The following is a 21,805-nucleotide window of genomic DNA, read 5'->3' on the forward strand; positions in this document are numbered from 1 at the left end:
AGCAGCACCACGATGGAAGGCAGACTTGGCTCAAGCGCTGAGATCATCAGCCTCTGTGACTTTGTACACATCATTTGGTCTCTTGGGACCACAGTCTCCTCTTCTGCAAAGTGGAATTACTACCTGCTTTGCTCTCAGATTGTTATGAAAATCAAGTGATATGATGCTGTTGTATGTCCTAAACCATGATGTGCTCTGAACACACCAGATGCTATACAGGATTTTCTTTTAAAAGTTCTTAAACTCTTCCTGCAAAAAGCATGGGATCTATATTTCTTTGTCAAAAGGGGGATATTTACAAATGCTTATGAGTTAATAAAGCCAAAGAAGCATAAAAAATGTTGATTTTCCTCTTGATGCAATCAGGATGGTACAAGAACTAAAGCCGGAATAACAGTCATTTGATGTTTAGTAAGTATAACTTAATCCTTTGGAAAGACTACGTCATCTTCGTCTCCCCTAAAACCACTCTGTTCAATCAATGATGGGCACCCCACACTTTAGAAAACACCAATCTAGAGAATCCTTGTACTTGTAGAGGTAGAATTCTGGGTTTCTGTTGCTAAGTGATTTAACTAAAGGCACAGCTTCATTCAGTTGCAAAATTGGGCCAAAAAATATAAGATCTTTATACTTCTTAGTATAAAGACATCTTCAAGGTCTTTCAGCTCTCCTCACTAATGAAGCTTACAGTCGACTAAGTTGTACATGATTTCTCAGTTTTTACAAACTGATAGACTACATATGAATAACAGGTTCCTCAAACAGTTAATGACCTCTGGGAACTGGGATTTCACTACAGATGGTTAGCAATGGAAATCTCGAGTTGTTATCAAAATTAAACACCTGCCGATGAATGATTAGATCTATCAAGTGGCTAATGAGAAGAGTCTCTTCTTGTGTTGTTAATCACGTATAGCATTTATGTATACTCAGTACCGCAGAACCCTCTAGACCCATCCACATGGGTTGCCTGTCAAGTACAGTGCTCATGTCTTGACCCTTCAGGAAATTTGGCAGCACAGATGGGATCATGTCACTCTCCCGCAGGTTCCTCATTACCTGTGGGATAAAATCCAAAGTCTCTAACACCGTCTCAAAAGTCTCCCAGGATCTTCTCCATACTCACCCCTTTTGCAGCACCATCTTGTTTCACTCTTTCTTTTGCTCTCTCCATGTTCCAGCCATACCGACCCTAGTCTGGGCTTGTTGGCACTATTTCATCAGCCAGGAATGCTCTTCCTGAGCCCCAACACCTCCCCAATCGTGTTATGCTCCTGTATTCTTCAAGTGTCAGATTAAACAGCACTTCCTCAAAGGAGTCTTCCCTATACCCCCAGATTAGATTATATCCAACTGTCCCAACTTTACTTTCTTTTTCAACTTCATCTGGATCATTCTCTTTTTCTAAATATTCATGGTATAAATCTACTTGGGGTGCAGAAGCCGTAACCCCGTCCTTCATCAAGCTGCATGACATTCCAGGATCCTTGATACAATTCCGTCATGAGGAGTGCACCCTCCTCAAAGCTTAGGGCACCATATTGTCCAACCTAGTGGGCTCAAGTGATCCTCACACAATCCTGGGGCACAGAAGGATATCCTCAAGCCCGCCATCTTGCTTTCTGAAAGCCACAAAATTTGTTATGCTTTCACATGAAAGCAAATGTTATAATTTGCTTCTCAGGTAGTCACAGTGATGAAGAGAGGCCTTGGAGTAATGAGAGAAAGTGGCGTAAGGGAAAGAGTACTAGACAAGGAATCAGAAGACCTAGATTCTAGTTCTAGCTCTGACCTTAAGCATCCAGCTCTTACAGCTAAAATACCTTTCCCTTTTCAATTATACAGACCTTTTGCCTACAGCGTTCCCATGAGCACCAAATGAAATACTTCTATTTTACTGCTTGTATAGAGGAGTTTCTGGTGCTTCAATTATGGGGGAAAAATGATAAAACCACAAAATGCTAGGCAAAGTATGATAATTTTGTCACTGGTCCTTGGAAGCAGTTTTATCCTTCTGATTTTGGACAGAATCTATGAAGAGTAAAGTGATTTTTCATTCCCTGCCATCTGATGGCTGGTAAAGATAGCCCAGTTCTCACCAGGCCAGTTAGTGAAGGTGGTGTTAAAAGTTACATCTGGTAAGTCTTCGAGAGGCAACAGGGCAGTGGCTGGGTATCAGGTACCTCCCTTGCTTTTCCTTGTTCTTCTCTAGCATGAAAACTCTCTCCAGATGAAATAGTTCATATTAAACCTCCTGTGGGTCAGTTTCCTGTTGGCTTATGTCAAGGCTTGAAATAAATGGTGATCTGAATCATTAGTCAGAGAAGTTACCGCCTACAGGAAGTGGTTTTAGAAGAAACGTAAGTCCCATGTCTCCTCCTTGGTGTTCAAATTACTGAGATGGAAGCTTTTCCCCCCACAATTAGAGATGAAGTTGAAATTTAAATCTTCATATATGTAATACAGTAAAGTTTTGCTATGGTGCTAATGAGTAAGGCTTTTTTTGATAAGAGCACTTGAGGAAGAGGGTATTAGACACATGCCATATAAAAGGAAAAAAGAGAGACAAAGAAAAAAAAAAGAACCAAATTCATCTTCTGATTTTACTCTTTTAGGTTCTGAGACATTAAAATGGATAATTATTTTTAAGTGTACTGTTGTTGTTGTAGTTTTAAATTACCACAGCTGAAATAACTGTGGTGAGAAAAATACAGGAAGAAATAACTCCTGTCTAAACTCAATCCCCACAGTGCTTTCCTGGGTTCTAGAATATTCCTCAGAAACTCGTAGTGGCGAGGAGATAGGTTGACCTAATGTTGACATTGTTTTTAACTGCAGACTTATCAATGAATCTCTGAGGGACCAGCTGCTGGTGACCATCCAGAAGACTTTCACGTACACTCGGACCCAAGCCCAGCATCTGTTCATCATCCTCATGGAGTGCATGAAGAAGAAGGAATTGGTATGTCAACAGCGTCCCCCATGAGTGGCAGAGCCCTCTCCATATTCCCTTGGTCCGTCGAAACATTTTCTTGAATCACACACCAACTGTTCTTCATTTCCAGCCAAGCTCACAACGTTCCTCAGGCTCCATTGGCTCCTGTAGCCTCCTCCCCTCAGTAGCTAAGACACTACTTTTTGTGCCCGGATTTAATGAATTGTGCACAGCTGGGCTTCTGCACCCTAGTGAAGCTCACCCATTGCTTCCGATTGCCTCCACCAAATGAGTTGAGGAGAGAAAATAGGTTTCCTCCTGGAAAATGCTTCCCTTCAAGGCTTTCCCTTTGTTTGGGAGTTGGGAATCACTGATGGGCTTATTGTCAAATATCTTAGTGACACAGGACTGCTATGCTAATATGCTCATCCATGCAGGTAGAAAAGGGAGGGGCATGCCCGCGGAATGCTGGAAACTTCCGTAGCTTCTGAAGTGTCCTCCAATAGCTACTGAAACATTTCTTACATCTGGTGAAAAGTGTCTTGCAAATGTGGTATCATCACAGAGACCTTCTGTTAGAGTGAACAGAAATAACATGAGCTAACATTTAACGAGCGCTTGCTATGTGCCAGGCAGCATGCTAAGTCTTTACATGTATTAACTCCCGCGATCTTTACAACGGGCCCAAGGAGAGAGGCGGGATCATTATCCTCACCTGACAGATGAGGAGATGCAGACAGACTTGATGAGTAAATGAGGAAGCAGGACTCCACACTGCAGTATTTCATCTCTGTGGAAAATGTTCTTAGCAGAAATTGCCCCACCAAAGCCCACTCTGAGCGGATCCCCTGCCCACCTCCGCAGGCAGAGCCTATCCTCAGAGGTCTCATGAGTCTGCCTGCTGACAGGGGAAGTTAAAAGAGTAGCTTCTATTAGAGCAGAAGCCTCACTCAGGCTTTGAACCACCTCAAGGCCACATGGGCATCTGGGGACACTGGGGAGGGGACACCTCACCTCCAGAGGGGCACCAGGGCCAGACCCTGACAGGGTCAGCCCCAGGGAAGCAGAGAGGGTTGGGAGGGTCTGGAGTGAGCCACTTTCAGCCAGTTCCCCCACTAAACCCTAAGCACCTCCAGGCACAGTCTGGAGTCCTCTTGCTCACAATGGTGTCCCTATGCCCAGGACAGTGGCCGGCACACACCAGAGCTCACTGAGACTGCCAGGAAGAGGGGGAGCAGGGGAAGTAGGCAATTTCTGAGTGTAAAAAGCCAAACATTTGGGAAAACTGGCTTTGATTCAAGTAAGCAAGACCCATGTCCAGAAAACATCTGCATGACCTCTGTGAGAACCTTCAGCCCCTTCCAGGTTTGGGGTGGAAGTTGCCACCTCTAATCCTTGAGTGTCCAAGGTAGTATGGCCACCTAGTATAGAGAAGCCAGTGCACAGATGGGTTTCACAGCCAGGACAGCTGCTATCCACAAGGAGACTATCAGTTCAAACTCTTCCTCTAGCCCCAAACAGGTACGTGAACCCCTGAACCTGCCACACGTAGGATGGATTTCTTGCTGACTGCCTGCTAATGGCTTTCCAATGCCAACCATGAGAACTTACCAGAACTCTCCATTTCAGCGGTCCTATAAATTTCCTAGAAAGGCAGTTAGGATTAAAATTCCAGGAACCACTTGGAAGTCGTAAAACCGAATGAAGGTGCATGGCCTCTCCAGATGAGGTATTTTGCAGGACTGTTCCCTGGGATTCTGCCTGACAGTCACAGGTCCCTTCATCATGGTCCCTGCTGAAAAGGTCAAGTGCATTTTAGTGACAGATACTCACTGCAGGACAGATGACATATCCCTCACTGTAGGCTAAGGCGATGCAGTCTTAACAAGAAATACATTGTCCTCATTTCTGTAACTGGGCAGGAATGAAGATCTTTAAAGTCATGTAATTAAAATGATTTTCATTTTTGGAGGGACTGTTTATGTATGTAGACAGTACTAGATGCTCTATAAAGATGTGGACAGGAGGTAGGCCTTGTTTCTCTCCTTTGGAGGGGACCAGAGGAAGGGACTGAGGTGGGAGAGGGAGGTGCACCCAGTCAGGATAAGCCCCCCAGGGGCTGTCTTGCTGCGAAGCCCCAGCAGCTACCCCCCATGCTGCCCAGGATAGCACCTCCCAGGGCCAGAGAGCGTCCGCATGACCTTTGTGAGAACTTTCAGCCCCTTGCAGGTTTGGAGGGAAAGTTGCCACCTCTAAGAAGTAGCTTTCACAGATGAAGTGGTATATGATATTTTGAGGACAGTCTAACCCTTGCTAAGTTCAGTGAAGGAACTTGGTTCCAGAGCTGAGCTGACATCTTTCTCATGCCGGCATCGTCATAACTTCTGTAGTGAAGAACTTCACTAGGCAGGTGTAGTAGGCTTGTGAAGCTTGAGCCTCTGGGCCAGGTGGCCTCATGGAAAATACCTCTTCATGGGCCTTTTGTGTTAATGCTTTCTATTCATTTCATATTGTTCTTGGAGAAATTTGCTTTTCCTCTCACGCTCTCACCCACACCCTCCTTGTCTTCCTTGTCTAGACTGTTTCTGTCTCCCCACTAAGCTGGACTGCCCCAGTCCAGTACCGCCCCGCAATCCATTCTGTATGTCGAAGGGTTGGCAAACATCCGGGGTTTGTGCACTGCACAAAGTCTCTGTCACAGTTTCTTTGTTTATGTGCTTCTTTGTTTTTAAACAACACTTCAAAATCTCAAAGCCATTTCCTATTTACTGGCCATCAAGAAACAGGCCGTGGGCCAAAGGGGACCCACGAGCTGTGTGCTTTGCTGGCCGCTGCCACTCGGTGCTGCCCGCTACTTCCGACCTCAGCCCAGAACCGATGACATCACTCCTTCGAATGGAAGGTGTCCTGTGTTGCTTCGATTTCCGGTCTTAAGTTCCACCACTTTTTTATGGACCTTTCATGTTACCTTTCATGTAGTTAATTTTTTATTGCCTGTTTCCCTTCATTCATTCAAACTCAGAGCTCTCTCGTTAGCCGTAACCAATGGGCAGACACATACGTGCCCACGAATGCACATGAGCACACACACTCACACCCGCCCCACGCACACCCCGCGTGCACTGCATTCCTTTATTTGCAACTCTCTCGTGGTGCTCGCCATTGACACCTTAAGTCATTTAGGTATGTCTCTGCCTTCTCACATGAGCTCCAAAGAGGGGAATCTGTGTGTAATTCATTATTCTGTTTTCCCTGCGCTCACTCATCCCTTATCCATCAGTCGCACAGCGCATACACAGCAGACACTCGATACATCTTTATTTAATGGATGAGTGAATGAATTCAGAGGGATATATGTTAGCAAGGAGAGGTACGTATTTAATATCCATAAATTGCCTTAAAATCTCCGCTAATGCAGCATTACCTCTCCGTAGGGAGTCATAGATGTGGTTTATGGACTCTGGTTTGACTCCGGGCCATCTGCTTCAGTGATGAGCACTATGCCTGTGCTGTGGTTAGGAGGGGCAAACTCTAGAAGCAGACAAACCTGGGTTCCAACTCTGGCTTCATCATTCAAGGGACTTAACTCCATGAAGCTCCAGGACTGTCTACTTTAAAGATTTTATTTTTTATTATTTATTTGACAAAGATCACAAATAGGCAGAGGCAGGCAGAGAGAGGGAGAGACAGAGGAAGCAGGCTCCTCGCTAAGCAGAGAGCCCAATATGGGGCTTGATCCCAGGACCCTGGGATCATGAGCTGAGCTGAAGGCACAGGCTTAACCCACTGAGCCCCCCAGGCTCCCCTGGACTGTCCACTTTAAAAGTGATAATAATACCCATGTGTTCTAGGATCGACCACACTTCCTCCCCTTGGAACAGATATAGTTGATTCTTTAAACACACACACACACACACACACACATGCACAATGAGACAAAAATTATAATAGACCAAATGATCAAGACTGGCGTGAGGGTCTCACGTGCCCTCCATCCATGTCCTGCCATAGACGAGGCCGAGCCGAATCCAGACGTCACTCATACAGCTTCCTGTCCTTACTGGACAGTCCCAGGCTCCAGCGCTGGTGAATGTCCCCTAGATATGTGGGAGGGCAACAGAGGAAGGTTGTCTGTGCCTTACCAGTGAGACTCCGGGTGGAGATCTGTGTCTTCATGAGGGGTAGCTAAAGCGCATGCTGATATCCCGTCACACCCTCTTCCCCATGCGGGAAACTGAGGGATGACTTCCTGCCCATCTTTTCACAGATTCATAACATATCAAGCAAACATGACTTCTGAACAAAGAGGTTTCTTCTCTTTTTGCCAACGGCCCCTTATATCCAAGGAAGGACCACAAAGTCCTTGCTTGGAAATTTGATGCTTGTCAGACTCTTAATACCACGGGCCGGTGGCTGAGTGGTACTGGGCAGGTTAGGGTCTCAGTGTCGTGTAGGAGGTGCTCCTGGAGACCCCGGGTACTCTATGGGCCTGACTTACTGAAAGAACTCAGCACTTCCGCATGGGTAAAGAATGTTGGCTCAGTGGGTGGCTGGTAGGAAGTGCTGGATGACTTTTCGCTGTAATTGCATTTATTCTGCAGGTAACTATAGATACTAACCCAAGTGTAAGCACAGATGTCTACTCTTGTCCTTGTGTTTTCATAGTCCTCACTAAAATTGTCAGTGAGGCACAATTTGAGGTGGGAGACTTGTCATCCCACTTCAAGCTCCAGCTCCCCACTTTGCTCATCTTAATGGACGGAGAATACAGACAAGAGGAAACATAGATGGAACCTCCGAATGGCCTCCCCATTAAACACCAATGCCCAGACAAGCACAGTGAAGGTAGAAATGCTTCAAGCTGCAAAGGAAGGGGCTTTTTAGGCCAAATGGCTAAAAGTCATAGAGTCAGTAGCAAGTTTAAAAAGCAGTTCTTGGGGCACCTGAGTGGCTCAGTGGGTTAAGCCTCTGTGTTTCGGCTCAGGTCATGATCTCAGGGTCCTGGGATCGAGCCCTGCATCGGGCTCTCTGCTCAGCAGTGAGCTTGCTTCCCCCTCTCTCTCTGCCTGCCTTGCTGCCTACTTGTGATCTCTCTGTCAAATAAATAAGTAAAATCTTTAAAAATAATAAAAATTAAAAAAACAGTTTCCTCCAACACAGAGTTTGAGGAGAAATAGAAATGCTCTTTGAGACAGATGCTGGATTATACCTAACTCCTTTTAAATTCATTTAAATGTCATCTTAACATAACTTAAATCTAAATATTTTAAATGAGATTGTGGGAAAAGGATGCAGAAGTAATGCTCCCTTAAAAATGTTCTCCATATCGTGTTCTCAACACACAGTGGGGTGCAGGTTGATTTCTAAAGGTTCTGAAACTCTTTTAGATGATCAGAATATCCCTTTCTAGGAATAAGGATAATGCAGGTTTTGGAATCTGTTTGCTGGGCTCCAAATCCCAGATTTGCCATTTAATGCATGGCACTTGGCAAACTATTGAACCACTAGATGCCTTTGTTTTTTTCCTCCAGATAATAATAATTGCATTTATAAGATTAATTATAAGAATTGAATAAGTTAATAGATGAAGATAACATAATACGTACTCAGTAGATACGTTCATTGTAAGAATGATGATGACAGTGGTGATGGTGTCTGTATAATGCTTCATATTTAACAAAGATCATCTTCATGTCTTCTTATTGGATATTATAGTGACCCTTGTCAAAGTCACTGTTAGTATCTCCACATCATAGCAACTACAGTACTTAAACCAAGAGCATCTTTGTCAAGGGCTGAGCACTTCCCACCGTATGTCAACTTATTCTATATTCTAAACATCAGGTATGACCAAGGTAAAAATGCCCTTGAAGTAGGAACCCATTTTCTCTCTCATATCTGGAATAATCTGAACAAATATTTATGAGACTTTAAAATTCCAGATACGAGAATACTTTTATTTTAAGAGGCATGTATTAATTCTCATATAGATTACAAATAATGACAACAAAGCACAAAACCATGAATAGTAAGTTTAAATAAACACAACTTTTAAAGGGGGATCAGTTTGAAGAAAACAATCTGATTGTTGTATTGGGATATAGAAATGGCGAAACAGTGAAGACTGTACAAGAAAGACTTGTTAGGTGGGAACATGCTGCCTTTGGAACTAAGTTTTAGTTCCTTAATGTAGCGCTCAGGGCCCTTTCTGGTCTGGACTTGGTCTACCTTTCCAGCCACAACTGCTAGTACCAATACTTTTACACTCGCGTCTAATTTTCCTTGAGGAAGAAGACCATGCCTTATACATGTTTCTGTATCTTGTGCAAATTCTTGAATCCTCTCTTCAAATGTTAAAAGCATTTGTTTCTAGAGGCACTGGGATGGATTCTCTACCCCTACCCTACAGTAAATTTCCAAATAAGAATGTTACTATTCGCAAAAAGGAATACATGGACTAGTGTTTTCCCTGAATTCAATAGAGTAAGAATTCTTAGCCTCATGTCTAAGAACAGCAATAAGACTTTAGTAAGTTCTGTGAATCCCCTGAAAATGTGTGCAGAATTTTGTATGTATAAGCACATTATGGGAAGAATGCATTCAATTCTCAGATTACCCAGGGATGAATCACTCCAGAGAGTTAAGAACCCCAGTAGTAGATGACTTTCCCTGGCAACAATTAAGTTTGGATCACAGGAACCATAAACACCACCTCACATTCCAATAGACCTAGTCCCTCAGAGACACCCCATCTGGATGAACATTTAACCTCTGAGCAATTTTAAATGTGTGCACCTCCACATTTCTCATTAACAGTTTTTGTAGATATAATCTCTTCCATGATAAACAGTCAATCATACACTTCAGGAAGCCAGCTGCTTGTAAATGGGCTGTGATCCAGAGATCTATTTACAGCTCAGAACCCACTGTCTCATAAAGCAATGTAAATAATACAGCAAAATTCTAGTTTGCTGTAATGAGACTGAGAACAGGAAACCAAGAAATGTACTTGCAAAGAAAAGAAAGATTGACCCTGGATGGGCAAAATTGTTAACCTATTAACAATTTAGAACCTGTTCCCTCTTTCTCTGCAACATTGCTCACAAAGCCCCTCACCCACCCTACCCACCACAAAACCTCTTTGTACTCCTGAATCGGATTTGCCCATCTCATTCCTTTAGCATTGCCCATCTTCCAACTGGTACAATGCCATGACCTCACTGCTGATGGACTTACCTGGGAATCTGGAGGCCAGGATTATTTCAATTCATGTTCATGGATGTGGGACTGAGAGCCCTTTGGCCTCTGTAACTGACTTAAGCTTCTGATGGAGGATGCATATGGAGCCGAAGGAATTATTTTTTTCTAAGATTTTATTTATTTATTTGAGAGAGAGAGAGCAAGAGCAGGGGGAGCCCAACACAGGTCTTGATCCCAGGACCCTGGGATCATGACCTGAGCCAAAGGCAGACATTTAAGCAATTGAGCCCCCCAGGTACCCCAGAACTGAAGGAATTATTGATTAGGGGACTCTAAGACAGTATAACAAGTGAAGGGAAAAATACAAGGGGGAGGTTTTGAAGGGCTGAGCTGTCACATAGATTGTCCAGTCTTATTCGGAAAACTCATGTCAACTCTCATCTTCACATCGTCTCCACGCGGCTTCATCCAGCATCTCCTTCATGGCCAAAAGCAAGGAGAAGAAGCATAACAGACACTGGCTTACCCTTTCTCTGTTTTAAATTTATCTGAGGTCTCTAACCCTTCCCAGGAAACTTCATTTGACCAAAGACTGTAAAACTACAGTTTGAAAATTACAGCTCCAGAGGACACGGGTGGTTCCCGACGTATTTCCTTCCATCGCTTTGATCCCGCAGAATGTATTCAAACCTGTATGTTCTGTTGTGCTTTGGACAGTGTTTGCAGGAGGGTTGAGGGGAAATTAAATGGGAAGGAGCTGGAGAAGCCATTGATGAGCATGGGTCATTTGTAAACCAGGTGTCCAAAAGCCAGATACTTTCTGCTCTCTCGTCCATGCTAATCAAGGTGTATATGTACCTCCTGTCATTTAAACTCATTCACCCACATTTCCATCTGTATTAGTATTTATGCTTCTTCTTATTAGGTGTGATTCCCAGTAAATGGATACATTCATCAAATCCCAAGGTTTCAGCCCAGGGCCATTAGCCTGATGCTGATCACGTGTCACCCAATAGACCATCCGCCCAATTTATTTTCTGCCTTCAGCAAACCCAAGCCTTGACCAGAGAAGATTACCCTAATGGAGAAGGACAGACACATACTGCATAAAGATGATCACTGTCATATCATCTCTCTTATTTATCTTTGCTATTTATCTGCTTTACTTGGCTGTTTTCTCCCTCAAAGAGAATTTAAATGTCCTGTCTGTCAATCTCCTCCTTTATTTTAAATCTGATTTGCTTTTTTCTCTCTTTCTCATCTGGCCTTTCTCTCTCTTGTGTTTTCTTTATTTTCCTGCCCAGTATCATGGTTTCTGATCTGCCGTGGCCAGAGCTCAGTCTCCCTCTGGAGCCGGTCTGTCTTGTTCATTTCCATAATGACGGGACTCACACTTACCTCCCCCTATTCCTTGTGGACCATGGCATTGGCCTCTGGTGGCCACACCATTGTAGCTTCCTCCTTCTTCTCCGGCTCCTCCTCCTCCCTCTTTTTAATTCATAGAAACATAGACACACAATCACAGAAACATAGATGTTCAGGGTATTAAAAAAAAACAAAACACACAGCAGTGGTTTCAACATGGGCTGTGTGTTAGAATCACCTCGGGAGCTTTAGAAATGACGGACGCCTGGATCCTACCCCTGGAAGCTCATGTCATTGGCCTGGGATGTGGCCTAAGACTGTAAGATGTGGAATGCTCTCCAGGTGGGACTTTCATGGAAGAAAATTCTTGGTTCCGCCACGTTACCACTTATAAACTCTATTTCCTTCTTTGCCTTTGAGCCTAAAGAGGTTCTGGTATAACTCGCCACAAGGATGGGCTTTTTCTAAAAAACAAACTAAGGTTTCACCTGTATGATACTCCTCATTTTCCAAAGATGCCGCCAAATGAAGCATCATGATATTATTAAGAACAGGCCTGGTGGGGGGGCCAGAACAGAGGAAAAGTATAATTAGGTGAAATTGACCACAATCAAGTTGATTTTACATTCACATCTTTCTCAGCGTACAGTTGGGTTATGTCCTGATAAAACCATCACACAGTGAAAATATCATTAAGTCAAAAGTCTATTTAGTACAGCTAACCTACTAAACATTATCGCTTTACGGAGCCTACCAGAACAGGTGCTTAGAACCTGGTAGTCTACAGTTAGATAAAGTCATTGAACACAAAGGCTATTTTATAGTAAAGTGTTGGATATCTCATGTAATTTCTGGAATACTCTACTGAACATGAAAACATGTCTATATGCATACAGAATGGTTATCAGCGTATCCATTGTTGACGCTTGTGACTACAGGGCTGACCAGGAGCTGCAGCTACCACTGCCCAGCATCATGAGAAGATTTCCTAACACATTCCATTAGCCCGGAACGATCCAAATTCAAAATCTGAAGTCCAGTTTCTACGGAATGCAAATCACTTTCACACCAGAGGAAAGCTGAAAGATCGTAAACTGAACCATCAGAAGTTGGGAACCGTCTGTACTGTGATCACATTCTTCTCCAAGCACTTGGCCAAGACTTCTAACAAGTGGTCAGAAGGACTGTGGGGGCTTCACACCCCCCCAAGGGCTCTGCATGTGCCCATGATGAGCCATTCAATGATCGAGGACAGAAAGGAGGGAGCAGAGGAGGGACAGACTCGTCGAGAGGAGGAAAGGAAAGGCAGGAACTGGAAGAGGAGGAGTAAATTAATCCCTCGCTTACAGGTTGCTTTGTAATTTCATCTTCCTCACAATATTAAGAGACAGAGAATATCCTCCCTATATTTACTGACTTGAGATCACTCAGCTAGTCAGTGACATGAGTGGGCCTCCTGCTACCTCCTGCTCACTGCTGTCATCCATTCAAAGACAACAGTCCTGCTTCTTCTTGAGAAAACACCAAGTGTCACATGACACCGATGTTGTGGGTGGGCCTGGGGGGTCCCAGGGACCATGGAAAGATACAGTGGCTTCTCTGTGGGCCAAAGACAAGGAGTGGATCCCCATCACCAAGCTGGGCCTCCTGGTCAAGGACATGAAGATGCAGTCCCTGGAGGAGATGTGTTTCTCCTCCCTGCCCATCAAGGAATCTGGGATCGTTGACTTTCCCTGGGGGCAACCCTCAAGGATGAGGTTATGCTGGTGCAAAAGCAGACCTATGCTGGCCAGTGTACCAAGTTCAAGGCATTGGTTGCCATCAGAGATGACAATGGACACTGCTGTCTGGTCGCCACTGCCATCCATGGGGCCATGATCCCTGACAAGCTTTCCAAAGACCTGTGTGGTGAGGCTACTTGGGGATCAAGATCGGCAAGCCCCACGTTGTCCCATGCACGGTGACCAGCCACTGTGCCTCTGTGCTGGGGCGCCTCACTCCCCACCCTAGGGGCACTGGCACTGCCTCAGCTCCTGTACCTACGAAGCTATTGATGGTGGCCAGTACAGACAACAGCTCCCCCTTAGCCAGGGACTGCACTGCCACCCTGGGCAACTTCACCAAAGCCACTTTTGATGTCATTCCGGAGTCTTACAGCTGGTTCACCCTGACTCTGGAAACAGACTGCATTCACCGAGTTTCCCAATCAGGGATTCCCTGACTATCTCGTAACAAGCCACACCAGAGTCTGCGTGGAGAGGACCCAGGCTCCTGCTGTGGCCACCACATGCTTTATACAAGAAAAATAAAGTGAATTAAAGCCTACCAAAAAACCCTAAAATAAACAGAAAAACAAAGATAACTACCATCCATCCAGTGAGAAAATCAAGTTTCCTTGCCGCTTCCCGCCAGCCTCATTCCAGGTGGGGGAAACGCACTTTCTGCCCAGAGGAGAGGGCGCTTGCCCCCTCTCGGCCTCAGGGGGAGGCAGACTGACTTGGGGCCCAAGAAGTGAAGATGGAGTTTTCCTGGCAGCATGCTCACCTCCACCGGGCGCTGGGTCAGGGGAGAAACACAACTTCTTTCAGTAATTTCCAGCACCTTCTGCAGGAATGTCAACCCCAAGGCGTGAGTCCTTTCATCAGGCTTCCCCACATGGAGAGAGCCACAGGACTTCTGCCATGGAGCCAGCAGTTCTCCTGCAGAACAACAGAATGCTCACACAAGCTCACCATTCTGTCATCTACCAACACTAACCAACAGTCGGATGCCAGTGATTCGAATAGCGGCAGATGACCTCGCTTCAACAAAGAAGCATCATCTTGTTTCCAAACCCGTAGAGGACAGGCTGATAACCAGAGGGAGAAATCCCATCACAAAGCAGCATTTTCGGGGGGCAGGGGGCAATAGTAGACTCTCAGGAGTAGTTTTCCTTGGGAATGACCGCCAACACCTACATGAGTGTCTCTTTCCTTACTCTGGCCCTGGTCTCTCATCTCAGCTACTTTGGGTTTCTTGGGTCTCAGACGTTGGCTTGTACCCTTCTTTCTGCCTGTGACTCCTTCCCTCCCATCTTCACATGACTGGCTCTTGTCATTTTTCATTCTCAGCTTGAATCTCCCCTCCTCCAGGAAGCCTTCCCTGACCACCCTACATAAAGCTGTTCCCCCATTCACACCACTGTTTGTTTTGTGATGGCAGTTGCCACACGGTGCACTCCTCTCATTGATTCATGTTTGCATGTGTTTTTGTCTCTCTGCACTCTTAGCCTCAGTGAAGGCATGTTCTAGTCCAGCATGCCACATGTCTCTAGAAACAAAGCAGATGCTCGCTTTAAAAATAAATTTACATATCAATAAATTGATAAATGAAGCCCAGGTCTGCCACATCTGATGCTGTATTTTCTCCCCCTGCCCTTTTTTTTTTTTTCAACTACTATTTAAGGAGGACTCTATTTCAGACCCTATGCTAGGCACTTTGCACCTATATTTCATTTATAACTCAAAATAACACTATGTGATAGGTGTTATTTCTCCAGTTTCACAGATGAAGAAACTAAGGCTTGAGAAATTAGGTTTCTTGCCTCAGCCAATATCATAACTGAAACGGCCAGGATTCAAGCACAGATGAATCTAATTCCAAAGCTTTTCCTTTTCTCACTCTGTGACACTTTGTCTGCCGGCAGTGCGGGGGGGTGGGGGGGGAGAGACAGAGTATCAGGGAGGAGGAGTAACTTTCCAAAGACTTGGACAACAATGCTTTTCATTTATCTTTCTTCCTCTCCTCGTATGTGTTCATTCTTTCCCCCTAGGCTCCCCTTTCACATTGCCAAAAACATGCACATTCCCTGGCAGGAAGCACAGAAGTCATTCCTGCCAGAGAGAGCACTTTCTGGCAACAGTGAAGTCAGGAAGTCACTTTGAACGGCGATTTCCTTTTCCATGGCTCTCTGGAATTCTCCGCTCTTAACACCCATGTTTCCAGCGCCTCGATGCCGCATCCTCAGTGCTTGTACCTCCAGAGAGATGCCCCTGCCGTGACAGAATGCTCTGGAATAGGGCACAGTACCCAGATAACACACCTGCTTGCGTCCCAAGGTCAGGACTCACGAGAGCCAACTTGCAGGTTCCTTTATGGACCAAAATGGGGCTAGGACCATGAAGGAGAGGGTCTCATCCTGACACCAGTAGGGCCCTTGTGTGGCTTTAAATGCCAGTGTTCCAGCTCTGCCTAAGACAAAATGTTTTCTCGACAACCCGATTTCTAACCAGACCTCTGCCATCTGCCATCTGGGAGCTGTAATCTCTGTCTTCCTCTTTCACTGGTCGTCCGACGTCCCCCATCCTCACTGCCGCTGTTTTAGCTGCTTGTGTGGGTCAGTGTTGTCCCTCGGCCAGACGAGCAGTACTTCATAGCTTTCTCAGCCCCGGGAGGGGAAGCCAGAGGGCTCAGAGAGGAGAATTTTCCAAACCATCTTACAACATGCCAGCAGACTCCCAGATGCCCTGGGCGCATGAACACACAGAGGGCCCGGAAGCAGAGCAGATGCCAGGCACAGCACACACTGTCCACACATCAGCATGAGCATATGCAGAAAGCTCACTGCGGGAAAAACCAGGCAGGAAATGCATCTTTTTTTTTTGAAGCCAAGCCATCACACATGCCAATAAATGATAAGCATCGAACAGGAGTCTAGACTATATTCCCGGAATGCTCATGGCACCCATGGGGTGGTCTTTAGTGGGAACATTCATTCACATTCCATTCAGGATCCCCCTCTAAATCACCCGGAGCAAGCTAGCGTCTGCGTGTTACGTGCGGTACTCTTCTGTTCCACAAACTATGTGTGCAGTTTTTCATTCATTTCTTGAACACCTGTTACATGCCCAGCGGTATTTACGGGGCCGGGGTTAGGGCAGTACCGATCCTCAGACAACCTACACACCGGTGGGGGAGAGATAGTAAAGAAATACTAAATACATGGAAACGGAGGAGGGAACAGGCTTGTGCTCATATATCAAGTACCACCAGGATTAAAGATCGGCCACCAGATTTAGCAAGATACGATTTTGCTGTTGACCTTGAGGAGTGCGGTTTCAGTGGTGGTGTAGAAAAAATCCGAATAGAAACAAGTGAAAATAAGATGTTTTGGGGAAATTTTGTGATTTAAAAAAATGGGGAGGCTGGAGGAGGACAGAGACCAAGGGATGAAATCACAATAACTCTCGTCTATAAAAAAAATTCCATGACCTTAAATATTTACCCTCTTCAGTTTTGGAAGACTCAGGACAGAGATTTTGGTTAACTATCTTCATTCTCTTCTAAACCAGAGAGAAATGGCTTTGAAATACTTTTGGCCTAGGGGCCCCTGAGAAATTAAATTCAAATAATAATGTTTTTATTTTTTAAAGATTTTATTTATTTGATAGAAGTCACAAGTAGGCAGAGAGGCAGGCAGAGAGAGGAGGGGAAGCAGGCTCCCTGCTGAGCAGAGAGCCCAATGCGGGGCTCCATCCCAGGACCCTGAGATCATGACCTGAGCCGAAGGCAGAGGCTTAACCCACTGAGCCACCCAGGCATCCCCAAATAATAATATTTAAAAGCTGCCATTTATTGGGTGCTTATGAGATACTTGGAAGTTATACGTATTCCTTCCCTCCATCTCTCTCTCTCTCTCCCTCTTTCCTTTAAATCGAAAACCACCTTAAAAACTAGGTATTATTGTCCTTTCTCCTCTTTAAAGCTGAGAGAGATTAAATAATTTGCCCAAGGGACAGGGAGGGTTCAAAAGCAGCCTCAAGGTTTGAATCCAGACGTTTCTGAATAAGCATCTTGAGTACTTTCCACTTCTCTCATCTAATATAGGAAGGACTGGCTTCTAACTCTCCAGCCAAAAAATCTCACCTTCTAATGATTTGATGAGATGGAAGACGCAATCTGAATGACCTCTGGGTCCCAGCCAGCTTTGCCTGTCTTGGGTTCTATGATTCATTTAAACGATCTGAGTCTTCTCCCATACTTAAGGTTAATGTCACAGCTCTCAGGGAACAATATGAACGTAGCTTTGATCCAGTTCATTTTTTCCATTGTAAAAGCAATACACACTGATTAAAAATATGTTTATTATCAATTTAGAGACTACTACAAAATAAGAGGAAGAAAAATACTGACCCCGACCCCACAAGCACAGTGACTTTTGTTAAATTTCCCTCTGGTTTTTTCCCCCCTATGTAAGTTACTAGATTTGTTTTAAACACCATCATAATCATGTATATATTTGTACAACAAGATTGCTCATTTAACATTAAAACACTTTCATTGTTTCATGTATTTCATATGCATACGTTTTAAGGTGGGCTCTTTCATTATTTAACAGTGGGATTCCCCCACTAAAAACATTAGGTTGAGTTTTAAACTCAGGAACTGACATGGATCTCACACCTAAGCCCTCCTGCCCGTACTTATAGAAAAGTGTAGGTGTCTGGTTAGAACGATACCAGAGTCAGTGCTACTTCTCTTCTTCCGCCATGATTCTCAAACCTGCTTTCTGTAAGAATTAACTTTATGGTCCTCCTATGATCAATGTGATGAGTTATCAATGTTATGACTCTATTGAAACACTTTAAAATATATAGCATTTAGGAGCAGGCCAACCCTCCGTCACCTTAACCAAGCCTTCCTAACCATTAAAATTGCACATGAATGCAATTTATGAGCACGTACTGAAAACTGCACAATATTCCATGCCTTGAACAAAGGGCAATTGTTAAATAGGATAATGAAGAAATGGCACTTACTAGCAGACCCGTTTTACTCGTGAAGTTTACGTAATTAATTTTAATTCATTGAATGATTTGCCGAGTTGGAGAGTGTCATGGATTTTTAGACCTTGTGGGATTTGACCTTAGTCAAAACCTCCTTTGTCCCCTGCATATGCGGTCCGTGTGGAGGAGCCATAGGATAAGAAGAAATTGTGTGATGAAAAGAAGTAGGAAGACCTAGTCTGGACTTGACATCTGTGATAAATACAGTCTTTCACTGATGTATTCCTGCCAGTCTTACCTTGACTGAATTTGCATTCTCCACAAATGTGACTCTGAAGTTGGTCCTGGAGAAAATCCCATTGTAAGTTTCCTGTTTGCTGAGTATAATACAACCAGCAAGGCTCCCTCCTTACCAGTCCTTGACTAACCTTGGACTAACAATGACCTATTATGGAATAGTCAGGGCTCAGTGCTACTCTTCACGCTCAACAAAGGCTATGTCACGGACAGTGGTAGAAACCAACTAGAACCACCATGCCTCTCATGCCTCCTCTCACATGCTCTGTTTCTCTTTCAGTCTTTCTGTTTCCATTGAATTGTTTACAAGCAGAGTTACCAATAAAATCTACGTCTCATCAGAAGTGGTTCATTTCGTTAAACTCCACTGAAATTGAACTACTGATGAACAGTATTTTTTTCTTTTCTGGACAGTTCTCTAAAACAAACGAACAGACAAAACCACCCATATCTTCTTAACTGCTTCGTCTCTCACCATTATTTTTTTTTTTTAAATACTTTTTCTATGCATTTGGAAGCAAGAAATAGAGCCCTCAAGTTTGGTGGAGGCAAAATACTAGGAAATGTAAGGGAAAAAAAAAATCTTTCTTAGGAGGGGCCATACTCACTAGACAAAGCCTAATTTTAAGCAGTTTATAGCCCGCACAACTAGCATTTATTCTGTGTAGGAGGACACTTGCAAAAGAGAGCAACTACTTGGGGAATGAAGGATTTACAGTAGCAGCGGCTGGAACAACTGGCCTTCAGCCTGTCCAAACATTCTCCCGAATTTATAACAGAAAATTGCCGCATCAGAGTGAGCCCCCAGAGAGGGAAAACAACCAGTTGACAAGCTGTTCTGCTCTCTGTGAAGGCTGATGGGGTCTCTCTCCTTCTGGATTCCCAAAGCATTCAAAGTTAGGCCAAGTAATTAAGCCCCCAGGGGAAATTACCTGGGACAGATCACTTCATCATTCTGGCATTATTAAAAAAAAATCATAGAGACAGAATAGTTAGTTATTCTTATGTTTATTTGCTATGTTGGCCCACTCATCTAGGATATGGGTCACTCCCTAGGAAGCTAAAGGACACCACAGCAAGAGAAAGAAACTGTAGGGATCATCAAGATTAAATCTCCCCGTTCAAGGTGCTGGTGAGGAAATCAGGGCTTTAAATAATGACAATAATAGCAACAGTATTTACTGAACACTTACATTTTCCAGGTGGCTTGGTTTTTTGAGCCCATCTACTCAAGCTAGTTCAGTTTCTCCAAGAATATGTCATGGTCTTTTCTAACTAGGTTATGCATATTAATTCATTTTCTCACAACAACCTATGCAGGCAAACTTCTTATTTAAATTCCATTTAATTAACATATAGTGCATTATTCATTTCAGAGGTAGAATTTAGTGATTCATAATGTTGTTAATGTCATCTTCTGTAAAACAGATGATGTGCTCAAGGCCACAGAGCCCACTAAGTGGCCTAAAATATTATATGGTTATCTTTTATTATATTATCTATAACACGATAAAATATAATGTTATAACAAATATATGTTATATAATAATAACTATTCTGTATTGAGACTTACAAAAATCCATTTCTCTAAAAGTTTCTGTGCATCAAATTTTTTTTTTTTAAAGATTTTATTTATTTATCTGACAGAGAGAAATCACAAGTAGATGGGGAGGCAGGCAGAGAGAGAGAGAGAGGGAAGCAGGCTCCCTGCTGAGCAGAGAGCCCGATGCGGGACTCGATCCCAGGACCCTGAGATCATGACCTGAGCTGAAGGCAGCGGCTTAACCCACTGAGCCACCCAGGCGCCCTGCATCAAATTTTTTAGTTAAGAGTGTTGCAATCCATCCGTCACACATTGGTGAGGCCAATCAGAAAAAAATAATATGCCATATCCCACATAATTGACTTGAAACACCAACCCTACATCTGGAGAAGGTGTTCAGAAAATACCTACTAAATCAAAATCTGAATGTCACTTAGAGTTAACACAGTGGATTATATGGGTCAGAAAACCATAGTTTCAGTACTAAAATCTAGACTGGATGGCCTTGGAACTACCAACTGGGTGGAACATTTGAAATAGGGACGATTCTGGAAAATTCCATGTGTATAGTTAGTGTATGTGTTTGATGTGTGTATCTAATGCGTATATTAGTTGTATGTCAGTGTAAACAGTGGAATGCCATTTTTTTAACTTCTTTGGATTGACATCTACTCAAATATTTGCAAAAGTTAAAAACCTGATCTTTTAAAAAACTGTCAGTAAAACCCAACAAAGATTTGAGCTGGAGTGAAAGCAGGAGCATCCAAAGTTCTTTCACAAGTCAGCACGAGTAAGTTACGAGTGATAAAAATGAAGTCTTCCCCCTGGATTCCATCCCAGTTCCAGAAATATCTCCTTTCCTCTTGCATCTCAGAAAGTAGAGGATCCATCACTATGAAAAAGGTGTATTTAGTATGCTTTTTTTTTCAGACAGCTGTTACAATACCCTTTTGCTTTAAGGGACTTTCGAGTTCTTTCCCTCAGCCTTTGCTGCATTGGCCTGGGCGGTTCTGTCATTGCTGAGTGTGTTCAATGAAGCAATGCTTGAAAGCAATCGAAACCTTGAGTTGATTGGACCTCTAACCGCAGCCGTCCTACTTGAAATTACAAGCTGGACTCTTTGAAATGAAACATGTCATACCCAGCAAAGCTGTTGACTGCCTGTCAGATCTGGGAATTCTTAGAGGAATTGAACTAGCCTGACAGATGGACTCAAAAAACCCAGCCACTGGGGAAATGTTCACGAACCCCTCCTTTCTTCTCAATATCAGGGCTGGTGAGTGTGGGCTGTCTTCCTTTTTTGTTCCTAGTGACATGATGGTCATGCTTTAGGTGGCTTTTTTTTTTTTTCTTTTTAATGTATGCTACATACCCAATGGGGAGCCCAACACAGGGCTTGAACTCATGACCCGAGACCAAGTCCTGAGTTGATATCAAGAGTTGGGCACTTAACTGATGGAGCCTAGGTGGTCTTTAAAAAAAAAAAAAAAATTGTTGAGTAATACTTGATAAGATACTGTCTTGAGTAAGTAAAGGATTTGTCACTGACATGATATTTCTTCTTTTGGGAAAAAAAAATCTTCCCATGGCCTAATTTATTTTAGGGATGGCCTGCCTCACTTCTGTTAGGTCTCAGGCTCATGAAGTTTTGATGTCCATGAACTTGGCCTTACCTGCCCTTTCAGACTGACAGCATAA

General features: G+C 43.8%; 1 protein-coding gene and 1 pseudogene across 18 annotated transcripts in view; both read left to right on the forward strand.

Moving 5' to 3' along the window:
• TRPM3 (transient receptor potential cation channel subfamily M member 3) overlaps positions 1-21,805 on the forward strand; it is a 785,382-nt gene that overhangs the window by 618,409 nt on the left and 145,168 nt on the right. For all 18 annotated transcript variants that reach the window (XM_032308281.1, XM_032308298.1, XM_032308285.1 and 15 more), the window contains one exon: positions 2,842-2,965. In XM_032308281.1, the coding sequence (XP_032164172.1) occupies positions 2,842-2,965 (124 nt within the window). The remainder of the gene's footprint in view (positions 1-2,841; positions 2,966-21,805) is intronic.
• LOC116570777 lies at positions 12,901-14,966 on the forward strand (annotated as a pseudogene).

The sequence above is a fragment of the Mustela erminea genome, chromosome 12 (genome assembly GCF_009829155.1).
Source record: "Mustela erminea isolate mMusErm1 chromosome 12, mMusErm1.Pri, whole genome shotgun sequence".
Taxonomy (NCBI): Eukaryota; Metazoa; Chordata; class Mammalia; order Carnivora; family Mustelidae; genus Mustela; species Mustela erminea.